Here is a 16609-nt window from a genome sequence, read left to right on the forward strand (position 1 = left end):
CGGGGGCGAGAGGGGATCCCGGACGAGCCCCCAAATGTTAGACCCAAACGGTCTACGAGGGATTCCAACTCGCCCAAGAACCGCCAAGAGTCGAGAGCCGCTGCAACACGCAAGAGGTTTATTAGGAGCCGATGCACCGGGGTTCCCTGAACCTCACGCAGGAGGCCGATGGGGAACCCCTAAAAGCGGAATCACATACTTTTTATAGGTTTATTTACTCATAGGGCGGGTATATTCTCACAATGATTGGGTAAATGTGGTGACTTTTGAATTCATTGGCTTAGGAACTTTTGTCCCACCTTCTGGCCGTTATAGTTGTCTGTTCATTGTGGCGGTTAGGGCGTATACCTGTTACGGGCAACTGGAAAATTACCCGCTGTCTGGCAAGTCCCCGTCAACTGAAAAACTCCAAGAATTGGTTTCGATAGGGAGAAGGAGTGGCGCACGATAGGGAGAAGAATTGGTTTCGATAGGGAGAAGGAGTGGCGCACGATAGGGAGAAGAATTGGTTTACGGGAACAAGTGAGGGGGTGGAAAGTCCCTAAAGGCCCCACAAGTCCATCCCCTTTCCTGGGCAGCCTCCATTTCACATGATTATTCAAGTTACCATCAGGTTCCTGGTTCCCACACGGCACTGGACCACCACTTGGGAGCACCCATCTCTCCGTCCCACAGGTGAGGTCTCCAAGGTCCCCAGCACATAGCTCACGTGCTGCCCACATTGGACTCAAGACCTCAGACCCCAAAGCCTCTGCACTGCGTCCCTGCCTTCACGGAGGACGGAACCTCAACAACGAAAACACGAACGTGGGAAATGCTCACTTATACCATCTCACTCAAACACTTTGGGGCCGCTTTCCTGTTTTGATGTGAAGAACAGCGTCTTTCGAAAGAAGAAAAAGAAGATAAAACTTATTTTATCCTTTGTTTCTCAGTGAGTGGCACCTCCACTGACGATGATAAAATCATTAAGTGATCAAGTTTTCTCATTTAGTCAAAAAACCATATCCAAACAAGGGGCAATACGTAGGTTATGGTATTTGGTTGAAGTAATCAGAGGAAATACCGCAAAGGCTGTATTTTTCCGTCCATGGAATGGGGAGATTCTAAGCGGCTTTCTTGTGCCTGTAGATATGGTGTTTTGTTGCTGGTGGTGGTTGTATTTTGCTTTCTTTCTGTTAACCCAGGTGATTCAACCCCGGCAAAGGCACCTGCAGCACCCGCCTTGGGCCCAAGACCCTGCTCATCACCTTCACATGATTTTACTATAAGAAAAGGCGAGATTCATCTGCTCTTTTTTCCCTTGATGGACAAAAAAAAAAAAGGTAAGGTTTTATTTTCAACTTAGTTACAGCAGGGAACAGCATTACCTCACCTGTTTCTTTTCCCCTGGTAAAAACTACAAGAAAACAAACCTTTTTTTTCTTTAACCCTTAGGGCAAATCTGTGTCCAGGTTAGTAATAGCTGTCTGGGGGAGATCCCCTTCCTACAATCGAAAAGGGAAACGTGATTCACTATTTCTCTTATGCGACAAATCGATGTTAAGAATAACATACCAGGGAACATATTTTATTTACATTAGTTTAAGAAATCTGTCCCAGATCAGCTCAAATGCCTGCAATGATCCATTTCCATGAGGCAGCGGCAGACAGTTTTACTCCGAGGGCAGGGGTCTGACTTCACAGCCCTCATACACCTGCCGCCCATGAGTGCCTGTTTATAATCAGGAGCCCAAGGCCAAAGAAGGGGTCACTGACCCTCATCTAGCTAAGAAGTGGGGTCCAAACTAAAGCGGATACCTGCCCTCATTCCCGGAGAATGGCTGTTTTCGGTAGGTTCCACCTCCTTGATTTATTTGATTGTTTTGTGGTCTGTACACGATTCATATCTTTTAAGCCAAGTTAAGAGGGAATTTCCGCTGCAAATAAACACAAGCTGAATTGAGGGTGATGGAGAATCGGGCTAAGGGGACCAGGGACCCCGTCCGCCCCTCCCAGCCCAGCAAGGACCAGCCAGCGGCTGCTTGCCTTTCTGGAAACCTGTCCAGAGAATGCGTGCTGTGTGTCTGTAGCTGAAACGTGAGGCAGAATAGCAAAGAACAGCAAAGAGGTCTGTCTCCTGAGGCTCCAGAGTAAGTGGTAAACTCACAAGTTAAAGACGCCTTGTGAGTCTGAGTTGAGGGCAGATGGCACATCGATGGAGCAGCAGAGACACAACGATGCTCAATGCTGATAGCAGAACAACTAATTAATCCCGGAGGACGATGCTCTCCAGCTCCCCCAGGGAGTACAATTTAGCTCCAAGCTGCCGTTTTCCATTACTCCGCAGTATCACTGAGAAACATTAAGGTACATTTTCTGTTTGTTACACCAGACGTTATACAAGTAATTTTCTCAATGTTGCCATACGTGTTAAGATTGAGTCTGGTTCGTGTAACCACACTGATCACGTAGAAGCTTTGGACCAGCAGACCTGGTTGATCTGTCAGACTGTTTATCATTTGATTTTTATTTCTTGTCCTCACAAACTATAACGACTTCATCAAACTTAAAATATATTTATTCCTTCAAAGAAGAGTCCCAATTTAACCATTATTACCAAAAAATTGTGTAAACAAATAAACAACAAAATTGAGGTAAATTTTGGAAAAGAGGGCAGAAGAAAAATAAACGCTATCAAGAGAAGAGCTCCTATTCAGCGTGTCTGTCTTAAAGATCATGTGAACTTGATCTGGGTGGAAAGGTCAACACTGAGGTTCTAGCGCCTAATTCTTCTTCTTTTTCCAGGTACAACTGACGAAAAGTATACATATGAAAGATGTACAACGTGATGATTTGATACTACATATGCAGGGTGAAATCATCACCACAGTCAAGCTAATTAACACATCCATCCCCCATGCAGTTACCTCTTTTTTCCTTTCTTTCTTTGTAATTCTTGAGGTTCAAATGGTTGTTTATGTATAAAGAAATCAATGTCTGTGTTACCACACTGATAGGCCTCAAGGGAACCCTTAGCTGCAATTTTGGAAAAAAACCCCATTTTCTTGACTAGATTCAATTGAGACCACATCATTGTAAAAATGATGCTGATTGGCTGAACACAGAAATAGAAAAAGTCAATTCTCAAAAAATTATTTGTAACAGTGTATAGAAGGAAGTGGGAGTGAAACCTCAGGAAAATAGATCAGAAAACGTAATAAGCCACAGATCCGGAAAGAACGGTGTCCGCCACACCACCAGCTGGGAGCCAATAGGGAGTGAAGTAATGGGCACAGATAGAATCGACATGAATTCTAAGATTCTGGAAGGGCTGGGGTGGCCCTCTAACTGGGGATCTTTTTCAGGTGGGAATTCCAGCAACATTATGTAGATGCCCCTGCGAGGAAGTATGACCCAGCCAAAGCCGTTCAGGTGAGGGGCCAAAAGAGTGGGCTTGCGGGAGGGGTCCCTGTGGGGCTTACATCTTCCAGAATGAGAAAAGCGCGGAGGCTCCGACAGGTTCCCAGCAGCTATGGGCCCAGATAGAATTGAATAAGAATAAGAATGTGGGATGAAACAGAATGTTCAGGAAAGGGAACACAAACAGTATTAGAGGGATGAGAATATGCGCTTCCTTCCGGGGATCAAGAATCCATTAACATGGGAAATAAGGTACACGACCAGCGCTGTACCATCAGACTCAACACACCTCATAGAAAATACGAGCAAACACTGGTTCCAGGAAGAGGTGATGGTATAAAGTGGCTTCCAGCTCTTAGAAGAATCGAAAAACGGCTCCATGGACAAGGCATGATGTGAGGGCTCCTCTGATAAATGGAAGAAGGGAGAAATAGAGGAGAGGGGCATTTGGGAGACAGAGCAGCTGGAGGGAGCTCCAGCAGAGAAGAGGGTTAGGACCGACGAAGGGCAGACGCTCTTCTCCAGAACAGAGGTGGAGTGTCAGGGCAGCCCTGACAGACGGGCAGGGCTCCTCTAGACCACGTGTGTGCAGAACGACACAGTGTGTTATATCAAATGAAAGGCAGGCTGAGGATCTGCAGAAACAGGGAGTCATGTAAAGAGATTTGAACAGTTGCTTTCTTTCTTTTGTTGGGTATGATTCCATTTTTTTAAATTGAAGTCTAGTTGATGTACAATAGTATATAAATTACAGGTGTAGAGCATAGTGAATCACAGTTTTTAAAGATTATACTCCATTTATAGCTATAAAATATTTGCTATACTCCCTGTGCTGTACAGTATAACTGTGTAGCTTACTTTATACATAGTAGTTTGGACCTCTTACTTCCCTTCCCCTGTCGTGCCCCTCCCCCTTCACTCCCCCCACCCCCACTGGTAACCACTAGTTTGTTCTCTACATCTGTGAATCTGTTTCCTTTTTGTTATAGTCACTAGTTTGTTGCATTTTTTTTAGATTCCACATATAAGTGAGATCAGACAATATTTGTCTTTCTCTGTCTGGCTTATTTAACGTGGCATAATGCCCTCCAGGCCCATCAACGTTGCCGCAAATGGCAACATTTCCTTCTTGTTTATGGCCGAGTAGAACAGAAACTTTCTTTATCAATGCTTTGCTTCCGGTGATTAATTGTGCAACAGGAGGTTTTGGGAGGAGTCGGAGGATGAGGGCCCAGGGAGGAAGCCAGGGAGAGTCTTGGTCAGAGGGATGAAAGGCTTGAACTGTAAGGGCACAAAAAGATGGGAAAAGGGAGTGTCAATTATAAATGATGAGATGTTCACATTGCTCCTGCTCTCTCACCTGCCCCTCAGCCAAGGCCACTCTCCATTCCGGAATCCGTCACAGCCTCAAGGAAGAGAAGAGCCTCTCAAGGATGGTCTACATCAACATTCAAGTAAATACCAAGATGTAGGCTGACTATCAAGTGAAATCATTTAGTTACAGAACATGACATTTGGTAAGTTAAGAGATCATCTCTCTGGGGTATCCCCGGTGGCACAGTGGTTAAGAATCCGCCTGCCAATGCAGGGGACATGGGTTCGAGCCCTGGTCCGGGAAGATCCCACATGCCGCGGAGCAACAAAGCCCGTGCACCACAACTACTGAGCCCGCATGCCACAACTACTGAAGCCCACATGCCTAGAGCCCGTGCTCCACAACAAGAGAAACCACCGCAGTGAGAAGCCCGCGCGCCACAACGAAGAGTGGCCCCCGCTCGCCGCAACTTGAGAAAGCCCGTGCACAGCAACAAACACCCAACGCAGCCAAAAATAAATAAATAAAATTTAAAAAAAAAGAAAAGAAATCATCTCTCTGCAGAAACTCCCACTCATCTTTAAGTAGTGTCCCAGACAGAAAGCTCGTAGCAGACAGCACTACGAGAAATCACGTCTGTGGCCTAGAACATAATCTAAGATGGACTGGACGGCCAGAAACGCTGCGACCCACATGAAGGGATCCGCATGTGTGAGAGCCCATGTCCCCTGCGTTACCCTTTAAGGCTGGGACTTAATTAAAACACGTCCTCACCTGCCATCTTTATACTCACACTCCCTAAGAGTGCCCTTCCGAGAAACATGGCAGACAAGGGTAATGCAGAAAAACTCCTCCTACAGATACCCAGAAGTGCTGTTACTACAATTTTTTTTCATATGTAAAGGACTGTGAAGCCCCTGGTGGCAGGAGCAGAGGGCCTGGAAACGTGGCCTAGGCCGGGGTCCCCAGGCCTCAGATGGCGGCTAAGACGCACTGCCAGCTGAACACGGGAACTTCAGGCCTAAGGAGTGAATTCTTGCTGGAAAAATGCAACGTTCGCCGCCTCCATTGCTTCATGCAAAGCCGTAATGAGCAGCGATCACATGAACTGACCGCTGCGCGGTGGGGGGCGCGGGGCTGGGTGGTCCCAGCGCTCCCGGGGTGAGGGGCGAATGAGCGGGTGACGAGCGAGCACATGGCTGGAGCCCGACAGATCATTTTCTCAAAAGACCATAAGGCAGGTAGCAGTGGCGTAGGAGTGGGAAATACTTAAGCATCCCTTTACTTAGGTAGCCTAGTTGATAAACAGGAGCACTTGCTTTTTTTTTCTTCTTTTAATCTTTAGAAGGGAAAACAAGGAGACATATTGCCCGGGCGTTTTCTTCCAGTGGTCAAAAGAACTGGGGCATCTAAAGTCACTCTAACCACCAGATGACAGCCTTGAGCGGGGTCTTGAAGGGGTGGGGGCCCCAAGGCCCCGGCCACCAGGTATAGCAAGCACCACGCCCACCCACCGGCTGGAGCAAGCGCCGCCCACTTGTAGGAAAGGCCCCACCCACCTTCTGGAGAAGCCCCACCCACCGGCTGGAGCAGGCTCCCCCACAGCAGCCCTTCCTTTCCCAGCATGGGCCGCCCTGGGGCTCCCGCCTCCGTTCACCCAGAGCGCTGAGCTGTCTGGGGCCTGAATGCTCAGAAGCTTTGTCCCTGGATTCCAGGTCCCTTCTAGCCCCTTTGCTGTCCCCAGGGTCCTGACTCCCTGCCTGGTTAATGAACGCCCTGCTGAACTTAAGGCGTCCTCCATCCCTTCAGAGCCGGCTTCCTGCAGGTGGCAGGTGGTCTCAAAGGCGACCTGCTTCTCTGTTTCTCACCTGGTGGTCTCCGGGAGTCAGCCATCCTTTACCACGTTGTGATCTGGTTCTTTAAACGCTCTCCGTGGTTCAACTAGGACATGGGAACAAAGCCAAAAGCATGGACATCCTGGACGAAGGAGCCGTCCCTGAAACCAGAGAACTTGCTGGAGCCCAGATTCCACCACGCCTCCGGCAGCACTGCAGGTGTGTTTGCCCAGCCCACCTGTGCCTGCACTGCATCCGCCCTCCGCGCGCCCACTGGCTGGCAGCTGAGGTCTTGAACTGACTCCTCGTCAAAACGACAGACAGAGAAGCTGCTGTCCTAAAATTCAGATCTGAGAAGTACTTTAGGCAACTTTTGAACTGCCTGAAAAATCCCAAGAACCTGTTGAAAAGGAGTCTTCTGGAGAGTCCCGCATACGAGACGAAAGCTGAGCGTCATGCTGGCGGGGCCCGAAGTGTGCTGGGGAGCTGGTGATGCAGTGACACCCCTGTGGTACGTGGATGGAGCTCAGCTGGAGAACTGCTGGCCCCACGTTTACAGATTAGGAAACTGAGGCACAGAAAGATAAAGAAGATTTGCCCAAGGTTGCTGTGCAGCTGGGTTCCGACAGAGCCAGGACTAAATACTGAGCTCTCCCTGCGATGCTGTGTTCACCGCTTTTCTACGGCAATGTATTAAAAACAACGAAAGAAACGACGTTTGCATTACCGGAGAAGCGGAGGAACATCTTTAATAAAATAAAAGCAGATACATTAGTGTGGCTGGGGAGTGAGAGCTGGAGTAGGGAGCGGAGTGATGAACAGGAAGCAGAGGAGCAGACATGGTGTGGCCTTGGCGTCATAAAGCTGCTTTGAGTGGGGACTGTTTATCTTCATTTTCGTTTTTAATATACCCCTTTTATATGCCCCCTTTGTTTAAAATATACCATCATAATTCTATGCAAAAATGAGGTTTAAATGGATTTTCAACTATCTTAAGCCAGAAAAAAATAAAAAAAGAGATTGTTATGTGTAATCTTTTGTTCCATTTCTTATTTAACTATACGTCCAAGGGGCAATAAAAATTAAAAGGGATCCCTCAAACTAACCATGCTTGTTCACCATGAGACAAAAGGTGATAGGGATTGCTAATGCCCCCTGGCAGCCTCCTCTCCCAAAGATGCATTGTGAAAAAGTCCTTTGAAAAATCGAGAAGCAGGGCAACCATTGAGAAAGTACTCAAGGACAAACAAGGGCACCTGGGAGATCACAGCTCCCCGAAGATCCAGAAACTCCTCTGGTTCAGATCCCACCCCCTCACCCGATAGCTCCGCAGCATCATTTGCTTCCCATCATCTTGGGAAAAATTCCAATGCTGTAATTTACTGCTTTGAAAAATGAGGGCGCCTGCTGCGTTTGACGTGCCTCTTTGAAACACGGAATATTTAAAATTCATACCCCAAACTTAATGTATAGATAGATCACATCTTTTTATGACTTCACTGATGTAATGAGAGCCTTGTAATATCTCACAAGGTATGTTTCATTCCTTCTAATGTGTCTCACGTGAAGATTAAGAGGCTGTATTATTGCCTTCACAATGCCCTGCTATTTCCTGGACACAGTAATTGACCGGACCTGTCCATGTCACTGGGATAAGCATAATGCCTTTAATAATTTTCCATTCACTAAGCGATGTGTTTGCATCAAAAAGATGGATCTGGTTTGCCCGTGCAGGCAGGCGTTCGGTACCTGTTCTCCGAGTGCCATCTAGAGGTTTCAGGGCCCCGAGCACAGGAACTGACTGGGAGAGCTTTCTCCACGTTCATTAATTTAGCACTGAGAGCTTGTTCCCGAGGCTGAGAACTAGTATCTCTAAGAGCTGGGTTGTCTCATCACTTCACTCCAAGCGGGCACTGTGGGAATGCAGCCGAGAGAATGCCGGCAGAAAGGGGCTGAACCTGGGTCTGGGGCAGATTCGCACTGAGGACAAAGAAACCCTTTGAAGCCGCCAGTACTCATCTGAGCTTAAAACCCAGCGCCGCGGAGAAGCGGGCCTTGGAAAGGCTGTTATATTGAGTTCTTTTTCCAGCAAACAAGATGCACATCAAAGGTGATGCGAGGAAAGCAAAGGCTTTTATGAAAACCCTGCCGGTCGTGCATCCTTTCAGCCCACCTGCCTTCTGAGTGACCGGCCACCATCCTGTCCCCCTGCCCGCGGGCGGCCGTGCTGCGTCTCTGAGCTGCAGCCCGAGGGGTCACAGGTCACGGGAGCTCCCGTGCCATCGGCTGCCACTGCCCGGAGGGACCACGGTCGCCAGGCTGGTGTGTGAGGCTGATCCTGCCGTGTGTTTGCGTGTGACGTGGCACCAAGTGGAGAGAAGTGTGAGGCCAGGCGTGGCGCACTGCTTCACACCAGAGCCACAGTGTGACCTGCAGTGGCCTGCGAACGTCCGTGATGGAGAGGTAAGCGTGACCCATGTCGCTATGGAACTATTGCCACGAACTACCCACAATCCCCTCTTCTACTGCTGAGGCAGCAAACCCACCATTTTGAAGGAAAGGAGGTACGAGCCCAGCATCCCCAAGCAACGCCTTAGTTTGAAACGAACGCTTAGGGATCGTGGGGACAGAGAGGCAGACACCCTCCTGCGGCTCCGCAGCTGCACGCAAGCAGCCGTGAGGGCGGGGACGGGCCCCGACTCGTGGGAAACTTCCCTGAAGAGAAATGGTGAAGAGCGGCCTCAGATTTGACATAAAATCACAGAAAAGATGGTTGAGAAAAAGCAACAAAGTGTGGATGAGGAAAAAGAGGAAAAAAAGCCAAGAGGAAAGTAATCTGGCTTAAATACTAAACGTTACTATTAAATAGTCACACAGTGATGGTCGTAATGAGAGCAAGCACGTTTGCAGCACTTGCTGTGCACCGGGCACCGGCCCCAGCGCCTTCTCTGTGCTCGTCACGTGACCACCAAGCTTCATCCGGAGCCTGGGGGTCAGGTTCACCACTGTCCCCGCTTTACAGCAGACGGAGGAGGACCTGAGTCGGTGACTGTGCCCAGCGCCCAGAGCGAGGGTGGCAGAGGCAGTGTCCTCAGAGCTCAGGCGTCTGGGCCCTCTGGCCCCTCGGTGCAGAGGCGCTGGGAGCTTAAACAGGGACATGGTGGGGGGATGGGGAAGGGAGGGCGGAAGAGTTGGGGCGGGGAAAGAGGGATGCTTATCTCTAAAGAATAAACTAACCGGCGGCAAATCTGACCTGAACTCCCCGGGCTGTGGTTGCCACTGGGAGACGCCTGACGCCTGGAGTGACGCTCTGGCGCCCACAGAGACTGGGAGACGGGGCCCTGTCCTCCTGATGGTCGCATCACAGAGGGGCTCCAGGGCCCAGGCTGTGAAACCGGCAGAGGGGAAGGCTTCCCTGCATCTCTGAGGGAGTCACAGGTTCAAGTCGAGTCGGCGGGGTGGGGGTGGGGGGGAAGCCTGCCTAAGGTCACCAAACGGAGGGCAGCCGTAGGGCCGTCTGGGTCAGAGTCTGGAAATTTCCAGACGGTTTAAAGAGAAGACGCTTTGGAACTGGTGGGCCGTCGGCTGGCCACGGTGGACGGGATCAGTCCAGCGGTGAGACCACAAAGTGGCTTCATGAAATTACTGTGACTTCTGCCATCTTCCCACTGGTTTCTCATAACTGTCCAACAATCACATGATAGCCAGTAAGTCAGTTAAAAAATAACCAAAACACAGAACACAAAGTGGGACCTTCCTCTCTTGACACTGCCTGACCATCTGCTGAGGACCTCCTTTCCCAACATCCAGCTTGGAAAGGTGAGCTGAGGTCAGGCCCCGCCAGGCCTAGGCTCCCCCGTTCCTGAAGAAAATAAGGAGAACCGCGCTGGTCTGACCTCCATAGACGGCCCCCCTTACCTCTCCCCCCTGAGAATGCGAAGGCATCCCAACTTCCCAGTGTCCTTGATCACATTCCTAATGCAGCTCTCACCCTTGCTGGGAGCCCACCTTAACAGAACCCCAACTTCTCTCAAGCACTAGCCCAGAACCCCAAACGTGAGAAACAACTTTCTGTGAAGTAGAAACAAAGCCTTCACTCTCCGGTTACCGACTTTTTCCCCCCGTCGACAGACACACAAACGGACCTTCACTTAGTTAAAAAATTGTTTGAATCCATTTTTTAAAAAACACTTTCATAAGTATCCAACCACTAACGAGACACTCTCAGATATGTCACAAATGTACGTCTGCTCATTTGTTTCATGCCATCGTTAATGCGAGTGTACTTTTTATGAAATTTCTCAATCTATTTATGGTTTTTAATTTTCTAAGTCATTGACGTTCGCATGTGGATTCCCACTGCACTTCTGGGTGAAAACGTTTCATGGGAAAAAAACCACACGTTGTACTGAAAGCAGCACGTTTGTCACGGGCTGAATGAGGCAGACGTATGAAATACAAGCCCTAGTAATGGCGTCATTCACACTGTCCACCATAGGGGTAACTATCCAGCACGGCCTCCTTTTCTGAAAACGGAAATGCAGGTGGGATCAGCATAAGGAATGGGCTTCATTTTCATGTTTATTGACTAAAGAAAGTGGCAGATCCTTTTAGGAAGGGCGCTGGTGTCCAGGATTCACCTGACAGAAGGTGAGGGGGACGGAATCCTATGCATTCAGGACCCGCCCTGGTCCTGGGCGCTCTGACTGCAGGAAGCTCTGCTTTGGCCCAAAAGCCCTTCCAAAGCTTGAAAAGCGAGCCACGCAGCTTCCTTCTGGCCAGGCCCGAGGGCAGAGAGGTGAACGTGAATGAGGTAACTTCAAAATTATTGCTTAAAAATAGGATATGGGCAATCTCAATGCCCAGTTTGAGAAGATGCAAAATCTCTGTATTTCCCACGTGAGTTGAACAAGATAACACAGACGTTTCCCCTGGGTGTATTGAAATATGACTGACGTATAACATTGCATGAGTTTCAGATGTAGGATGATTTGACACGTGTGTCTGCTGTAAAACGGTGACCCCGCCATAGCCTCAAATCACATAGTTACTCTTTCTTTTTCGTGGTGAGGACATTTGAGATTTGATCTATTAGCAACTTTCCAGTATGCAATGGAGTATGATTAACTATAGTTGCCATGCCGTGCGTTAGACCCCCAGAACTTACTCATCTTGTAACTGGAGGCTTGTGCCCTTTGACCAACATCTCCCCATTCACCCCCCAGCCCCTGGTAACCACCATCCTGCTCTCTGTTGCTGAGTTCAGCTTCTTTAAATTTCATGTGGGAGATCATTGAGTGTGTGTCTTTATCTGCCTGGCTCTTTCATTGAGCATAACGCCCTAGACATCCATCCATGTCGTTGCAAATGGCAACATGTTATTCTCTTTTATGGCTGAGCAGTATTCCACTGTGTGTGTGTGTGTGTGTGTGTGTGTGTGTGTGTGTGTGTGTGTGTGTGTTCACAAATATGCATCACATCTTCCTTCTCCACTCACCCTTGGTGGGCACCCAGGTTGTTGCCATGTCTTGTCTATTGTGAATAACGCTGCAGGGAGCATGGAGGTGCAGGTATCTCTTCAAGACAGTGATTTCACTCCCTTTGAACATACACCCAGAAGCAGTGACATATTCTTTGGGCGATAAGCAGCTAGTAGGAATGTTTAAGCTACAAAACAATGTTTCGGTCTGTGGTCCCCTTAGTAGGTCCTGTCTCAGCTCTGGAAGCTGACGTCTGGTAACATCATCAGTTTGGTAAAGCGTCATTTTTACAAATGCCGAGTCACACTTCAATCCTTTACGTTCCCACCTGCTCAACCTGTTCTCCTCCCAGATGAAGTCTTCTTCCATGGTTGATTCATATGCATTTATACCTAACAATTCTCATGAGGTGGCCAGAGAACTAGACATTTTTAACTGATGGTTGATTTCTTTAAAAGCCCCCATTCCACCCTCACCTACCACATTTCATAATCATGAATCTGAAATTCACTCTTTCTATAACTGAGCTATCGGAATGCATATCACACTCGCTCGTAAAAGGCATCATTTCCCTCCATTTTTGTAGATACAAGAAAACAAGACTTAAAATAATCCAAGTGTGTGGGGGGGTGGTGGGACGAACTGGGAGATTGGGATTGACATGTATACACCAATATGTATAAAATAGGTAACTAATAAGAAGCTGGTGTATAAAAAAATGTACACCATTTATGATAGGATTGCAAAAAAAAAGAAAAGGTACATGGGAGGGTATTTTCATCTGTCTGTATCTGATTGTGTTTTATGTTTTTATTAAACCTTTACTCTACCTTAAAAAAAAAAAAAGAGTACCTTATGCTATGATAATTAAATATTATGTTTTCCAAAAAAAAAGAATCCAAATGACTTGCCCGTAGTAAAAAGCCGGCCGCTCACTGAGCTGGAACTCGGTGCTGGACCTGGGCTCCAAGCACTGCGTTTCTGCAAGGAGTCGTCCTTACCAAGGCCTGAGGTCGTGAAACAGAGGCAGATGTGTCCCATCACGAGCTCTCATACCGAGGCAGGAGTGAACATGAAGCCACATGTGAACCTGACACCTGCGGTATTAGGGGACAAAGGTCACCGCAAACTTCAAATGACCAGGAGGAAAGTCCTCACAAGATTCCAGCCTGCGGATGCTGAGAGGTCGGAGGTACGGGTGACACCCAGACAAAACCCCCAGAAAGGGGACTCCCCACACCAGGTGCCAAACACAGAACATGGTATTCAAGCTGAATTTGGACAATTTGGGAATAAGAAAAAATAAGGACAGTAAAATATTACAATCCACTGAATAAAACAGGAACCCGTAGGTCCAATCTGAGGATGATAGATAAATACAGACATTCACATAGACATAAACACAACACATAAACCCACGCCTGATGGGGAGGGGACCCTTGCTCAGAGCCGGATGCTGAGTAAGAAGCCTGGAGGGTGCAGCTGTCGGAAGCATCACCCTCCTCAACCATCGGAACGAAGATGGATTCAGACGAGACTTATCAGTGGGCGCTAAAATCCGGGTGGGGAAGCGCCGAGGAGCGGGGTGTTTACATGGTCCTAAAGGGCCCCCGCAGATGGTGGCCTGTGAGCCGCACGGGGACACAGAGCGGCTGCCCCGGGTCGCACGATGGAATTCAACTTCCAGTGAAGGACGGTGGGATACTGTGCTTCTGGACGTGCCCCCCGGGAGGCCACCGCACCCTGTGGTAGCGGGCTGGCTGATTTTGTGTGTCACCTGGGCAGGGCTGAGGGATACCCAGAGAGCTGGGAAAACTGTTTCTGGGCCTGTCTGTGAGGTCGTGTGTCTGGACGAGATCAGCGTCTGAACCTGCAGACTGAGTGAAGGCCATCCTCAGTGTGTGTGGCCTCATCCAATCCACTGAGAGCCCGGACAGAACAAAGAAGCCGGGAAAGGGAATTCGATGTCGGTCTGCGCCCGCCCTCGACTTCGGGGCGCCTTTTTCTCAGGTTCTGAACTCAGACCAGGAACCCCATCCACCCCAGATTCTCAGGGCTTGGGACCCAGAGGGAATTTTACCACGGCTAAACAGAAATGACTACTTAAACTAAAAAATAAGCAAGTTCTTTCTAACTCAATAAAGGTCAAATATAGAGAAATCTGCCTGGGTCTACCCTTGCCAACGATGTTCTCGGAAACACTGGTGGGCTTTGCAGTAATAAGAAACTCAGCTAAAGATCACCCGTACAACAGGAGAGGTCAAAATGATTTTAAAAATTCGTATCGAGACTCACAGAAGCCTGCTCAGCTGGCTGGCATTATGAGGGACGTACTTACATTTCAGGATTTCTTTGATTACCTTAGAAAAATATAATCCAATGTCATAGAGCTTGGATTGGCCTTAATGACACAGAGAGAGAATATTCTGGACTCTCAAAGCTTTCTCTGTTACGGAGCAGTATGTTTAATACAAAACTAAAATACGGAGATAGGATTTTTACGCCAGAGGAATTTCAGCCTCTTTCCAAAAAAGGGAAAAAGTTCAAAGAAAGGATATGTTCATCCCACACATTTTTAAATCTTCACCAAGAGATCTTCTGTAAACAGCCAAGTTTCACTTTTCCCCCCATGACCACTACTGTGGTTGTTTCAAATGAGTTTTCTTCCCTTCGAAATGCCTTAATGAACACACTCAAAAAGGATGCGGCCCTCTATGTATTGTGTTTTCCTGACAGTGATTTTACATCCAGTGGACATTTCTAAGCCCGCATGAGATGTAACCTTCCCAGTCCAGTAGCCTCGGGCCCAAGTCCTGACGGGGAAGCTGCTGAGGGTAGTGGGCTGTGCTGGGAGTCTGGTCCCCGCCCCAGGCTCCCGGCTTGGGGTGCATCACCTGCTTGCTGTGAAGCTGCACCTTGACCCGTAATTAAACAAGCCAGAGGGGAGCAGGCAGATGTGCCGGGGACGCGATGGTACAGGAGAGACACCGCAAGTTGCCTTTTAAAGTTTTATTCACCTGAAGCAAGAGAGAGCTGAGAGTATGGAGGCACACACGCTATCCCACCAGCATTTCAGAGCCCCTAGGCCTGAGGGCACTAGAGGGCACGACCCCAGCACAACGTCAGCTCACCTCCAACCCACCCCGTCCAGCGCCTGCAGACACAGTGGTGCAGCCTCCCGGAAAACATCCACGTTTCAGCTTAGAAGGACAGAAACCCCTAATCGCCAAACATGAAGACTAAAACCGTAACGCACGATTGACTATCAAGCCACGCTGGACGCCGCGGGCCCTTGTCACCTGCTGGGAACAAGCACCCGTGCCGTCTGTCTCCTGGGCCGCCCCTCACTGGGTGGGCGAGGACGCGGACGCGGGGATGAGCTTGGGCTTGGCCTGCTGGGGCAGCACCACCTCAGGGATCTTCTCCCCATGCTTGTATACGCTGACCGTCACGTCGATCTTCTCGCCCCCGTACTTGTTCTTGACATGGATGCTGTACTTGCCCGAGTCCTCGGAGGTCACGCCCTTGATGGTCATGCTGACATACTTGGCCTGCTCCACCTTGACCAAGAAGTGGTCGCTCAGCTCGATGTCCCTGTCGTTCTTGAACCACATCACGTCCGGGTCCGGGTTCCCGAACACCGTGCAGGTCAGGTTCAAGGTCTTGGGGGGAAGGTGGGCAGAGAAGGGAGAGTTAGAAAAAGAAAAGCCTGGCGGCCTCCGAGCAGCCTGGGCCCTCCACCCACTCAGCTATTGATCTGCCCTTCAGGACATTTATTTAGTCAACACGCTCTTTATGTATGTAGGCACCACACTAGACACCAGGGATCCAAAAAGAGCAGGAAGTTCACAGCTTCCTGGGGCAGCTGGAGAGAAAACTCAAAGGTAACCTTTTCTATTTATTCCCAAATCTAATCCATGTGTAAGTTGAATAAAGAATTTGAAGGCAATCAAGCTCTGGGTTTTTCAGTAGATATTTTTAGCCTGGTTCTAAATTTCCTTTATATTCAGACACATGGGTTCCCTTTACCAGTTCTTCTGGCAAATCCAGAAACTGCGTTGTCTTATGATAAACTGCATTGTGGACACTTAGCAAAGCATGCTTTCGGTCCAGGATAAAGTAAAAACTAGTGCTAAATCCTCAATCCATGACCTGCAGGTACAGCTCGCCAGGTTTCCCTCAGCTGCTAACGAAAAGGGCTCTACATTTTCGTGTTTTGGCCTAATAAAAATTCTCTCAAGTAGCTATGTCCCCATGACACTGAGATGGAATCACTCAAGCACCCAGAGAAGTACCAATTAGATATCAGTAATTCCAGTGACAGGTGACCGACGGTAACTCCAATAAATGGTTTCCCTTATACACCCCAAATGACCTTGACAACTGGAGCGGAGATTGCTCTTTTTATTTCACACTTGACAAGGCGGCTCCCGCCTTCACACGAGGCGGGTGGGTCGCGTGGGCGAGGGTGTGGGTGGGGCCCACCTGCCCCTTCATTCACGCCCTCGGCCGGCCCCCGGGGACCCGTGGCGTCAGAGCCAGGTGGACACCGGGGCTGGAAACACCGGGTGTCACAA

At 48.9% G+C, this 16609-nt stretch overlaps 1 protein-coding gene across 2 annotated transcripts in view; it reads right to left on the reverse strand.

Annotated features, from left to right (window-relative positions):
* Positions 1 to 15036: 15036 nt before the first annotated feature.
* The window catches only part of MYOM2 (myomesin 2), an 84580-nt gene continuing 83007 nt past the window's right edge, over positions 15037 to 16609 (reverse strand). For both annotated transcript variants that reach the window (XM_032618619.1, XM_032618617.1), the window contains one exon: positions 15037 to 15694. In XM_032618619.1, coding sequence (XP_032474510.1) covers positions 15377 to 15694 — 318 coding nt within the window. In that variant the 3' untranslated portion in view covers positions 15037 to 15376. The remainder of the gene's footprint in view (positions 15695 to 16609) is intronic.

This window comes from Phocoena sinus, chromosome 21, assembly GCF_008692025.1.
Source record: "Phocoena sinus isolate mPhoSin1 chromosome 21, mPhoSin1.pri, whole genome shotgun sequence".
NCBI lineage: Eukaryota > Metazoa > Chordata > Mammalia > Artiodactyla > Phocoenidae > Phocoena > Phocoena sinus.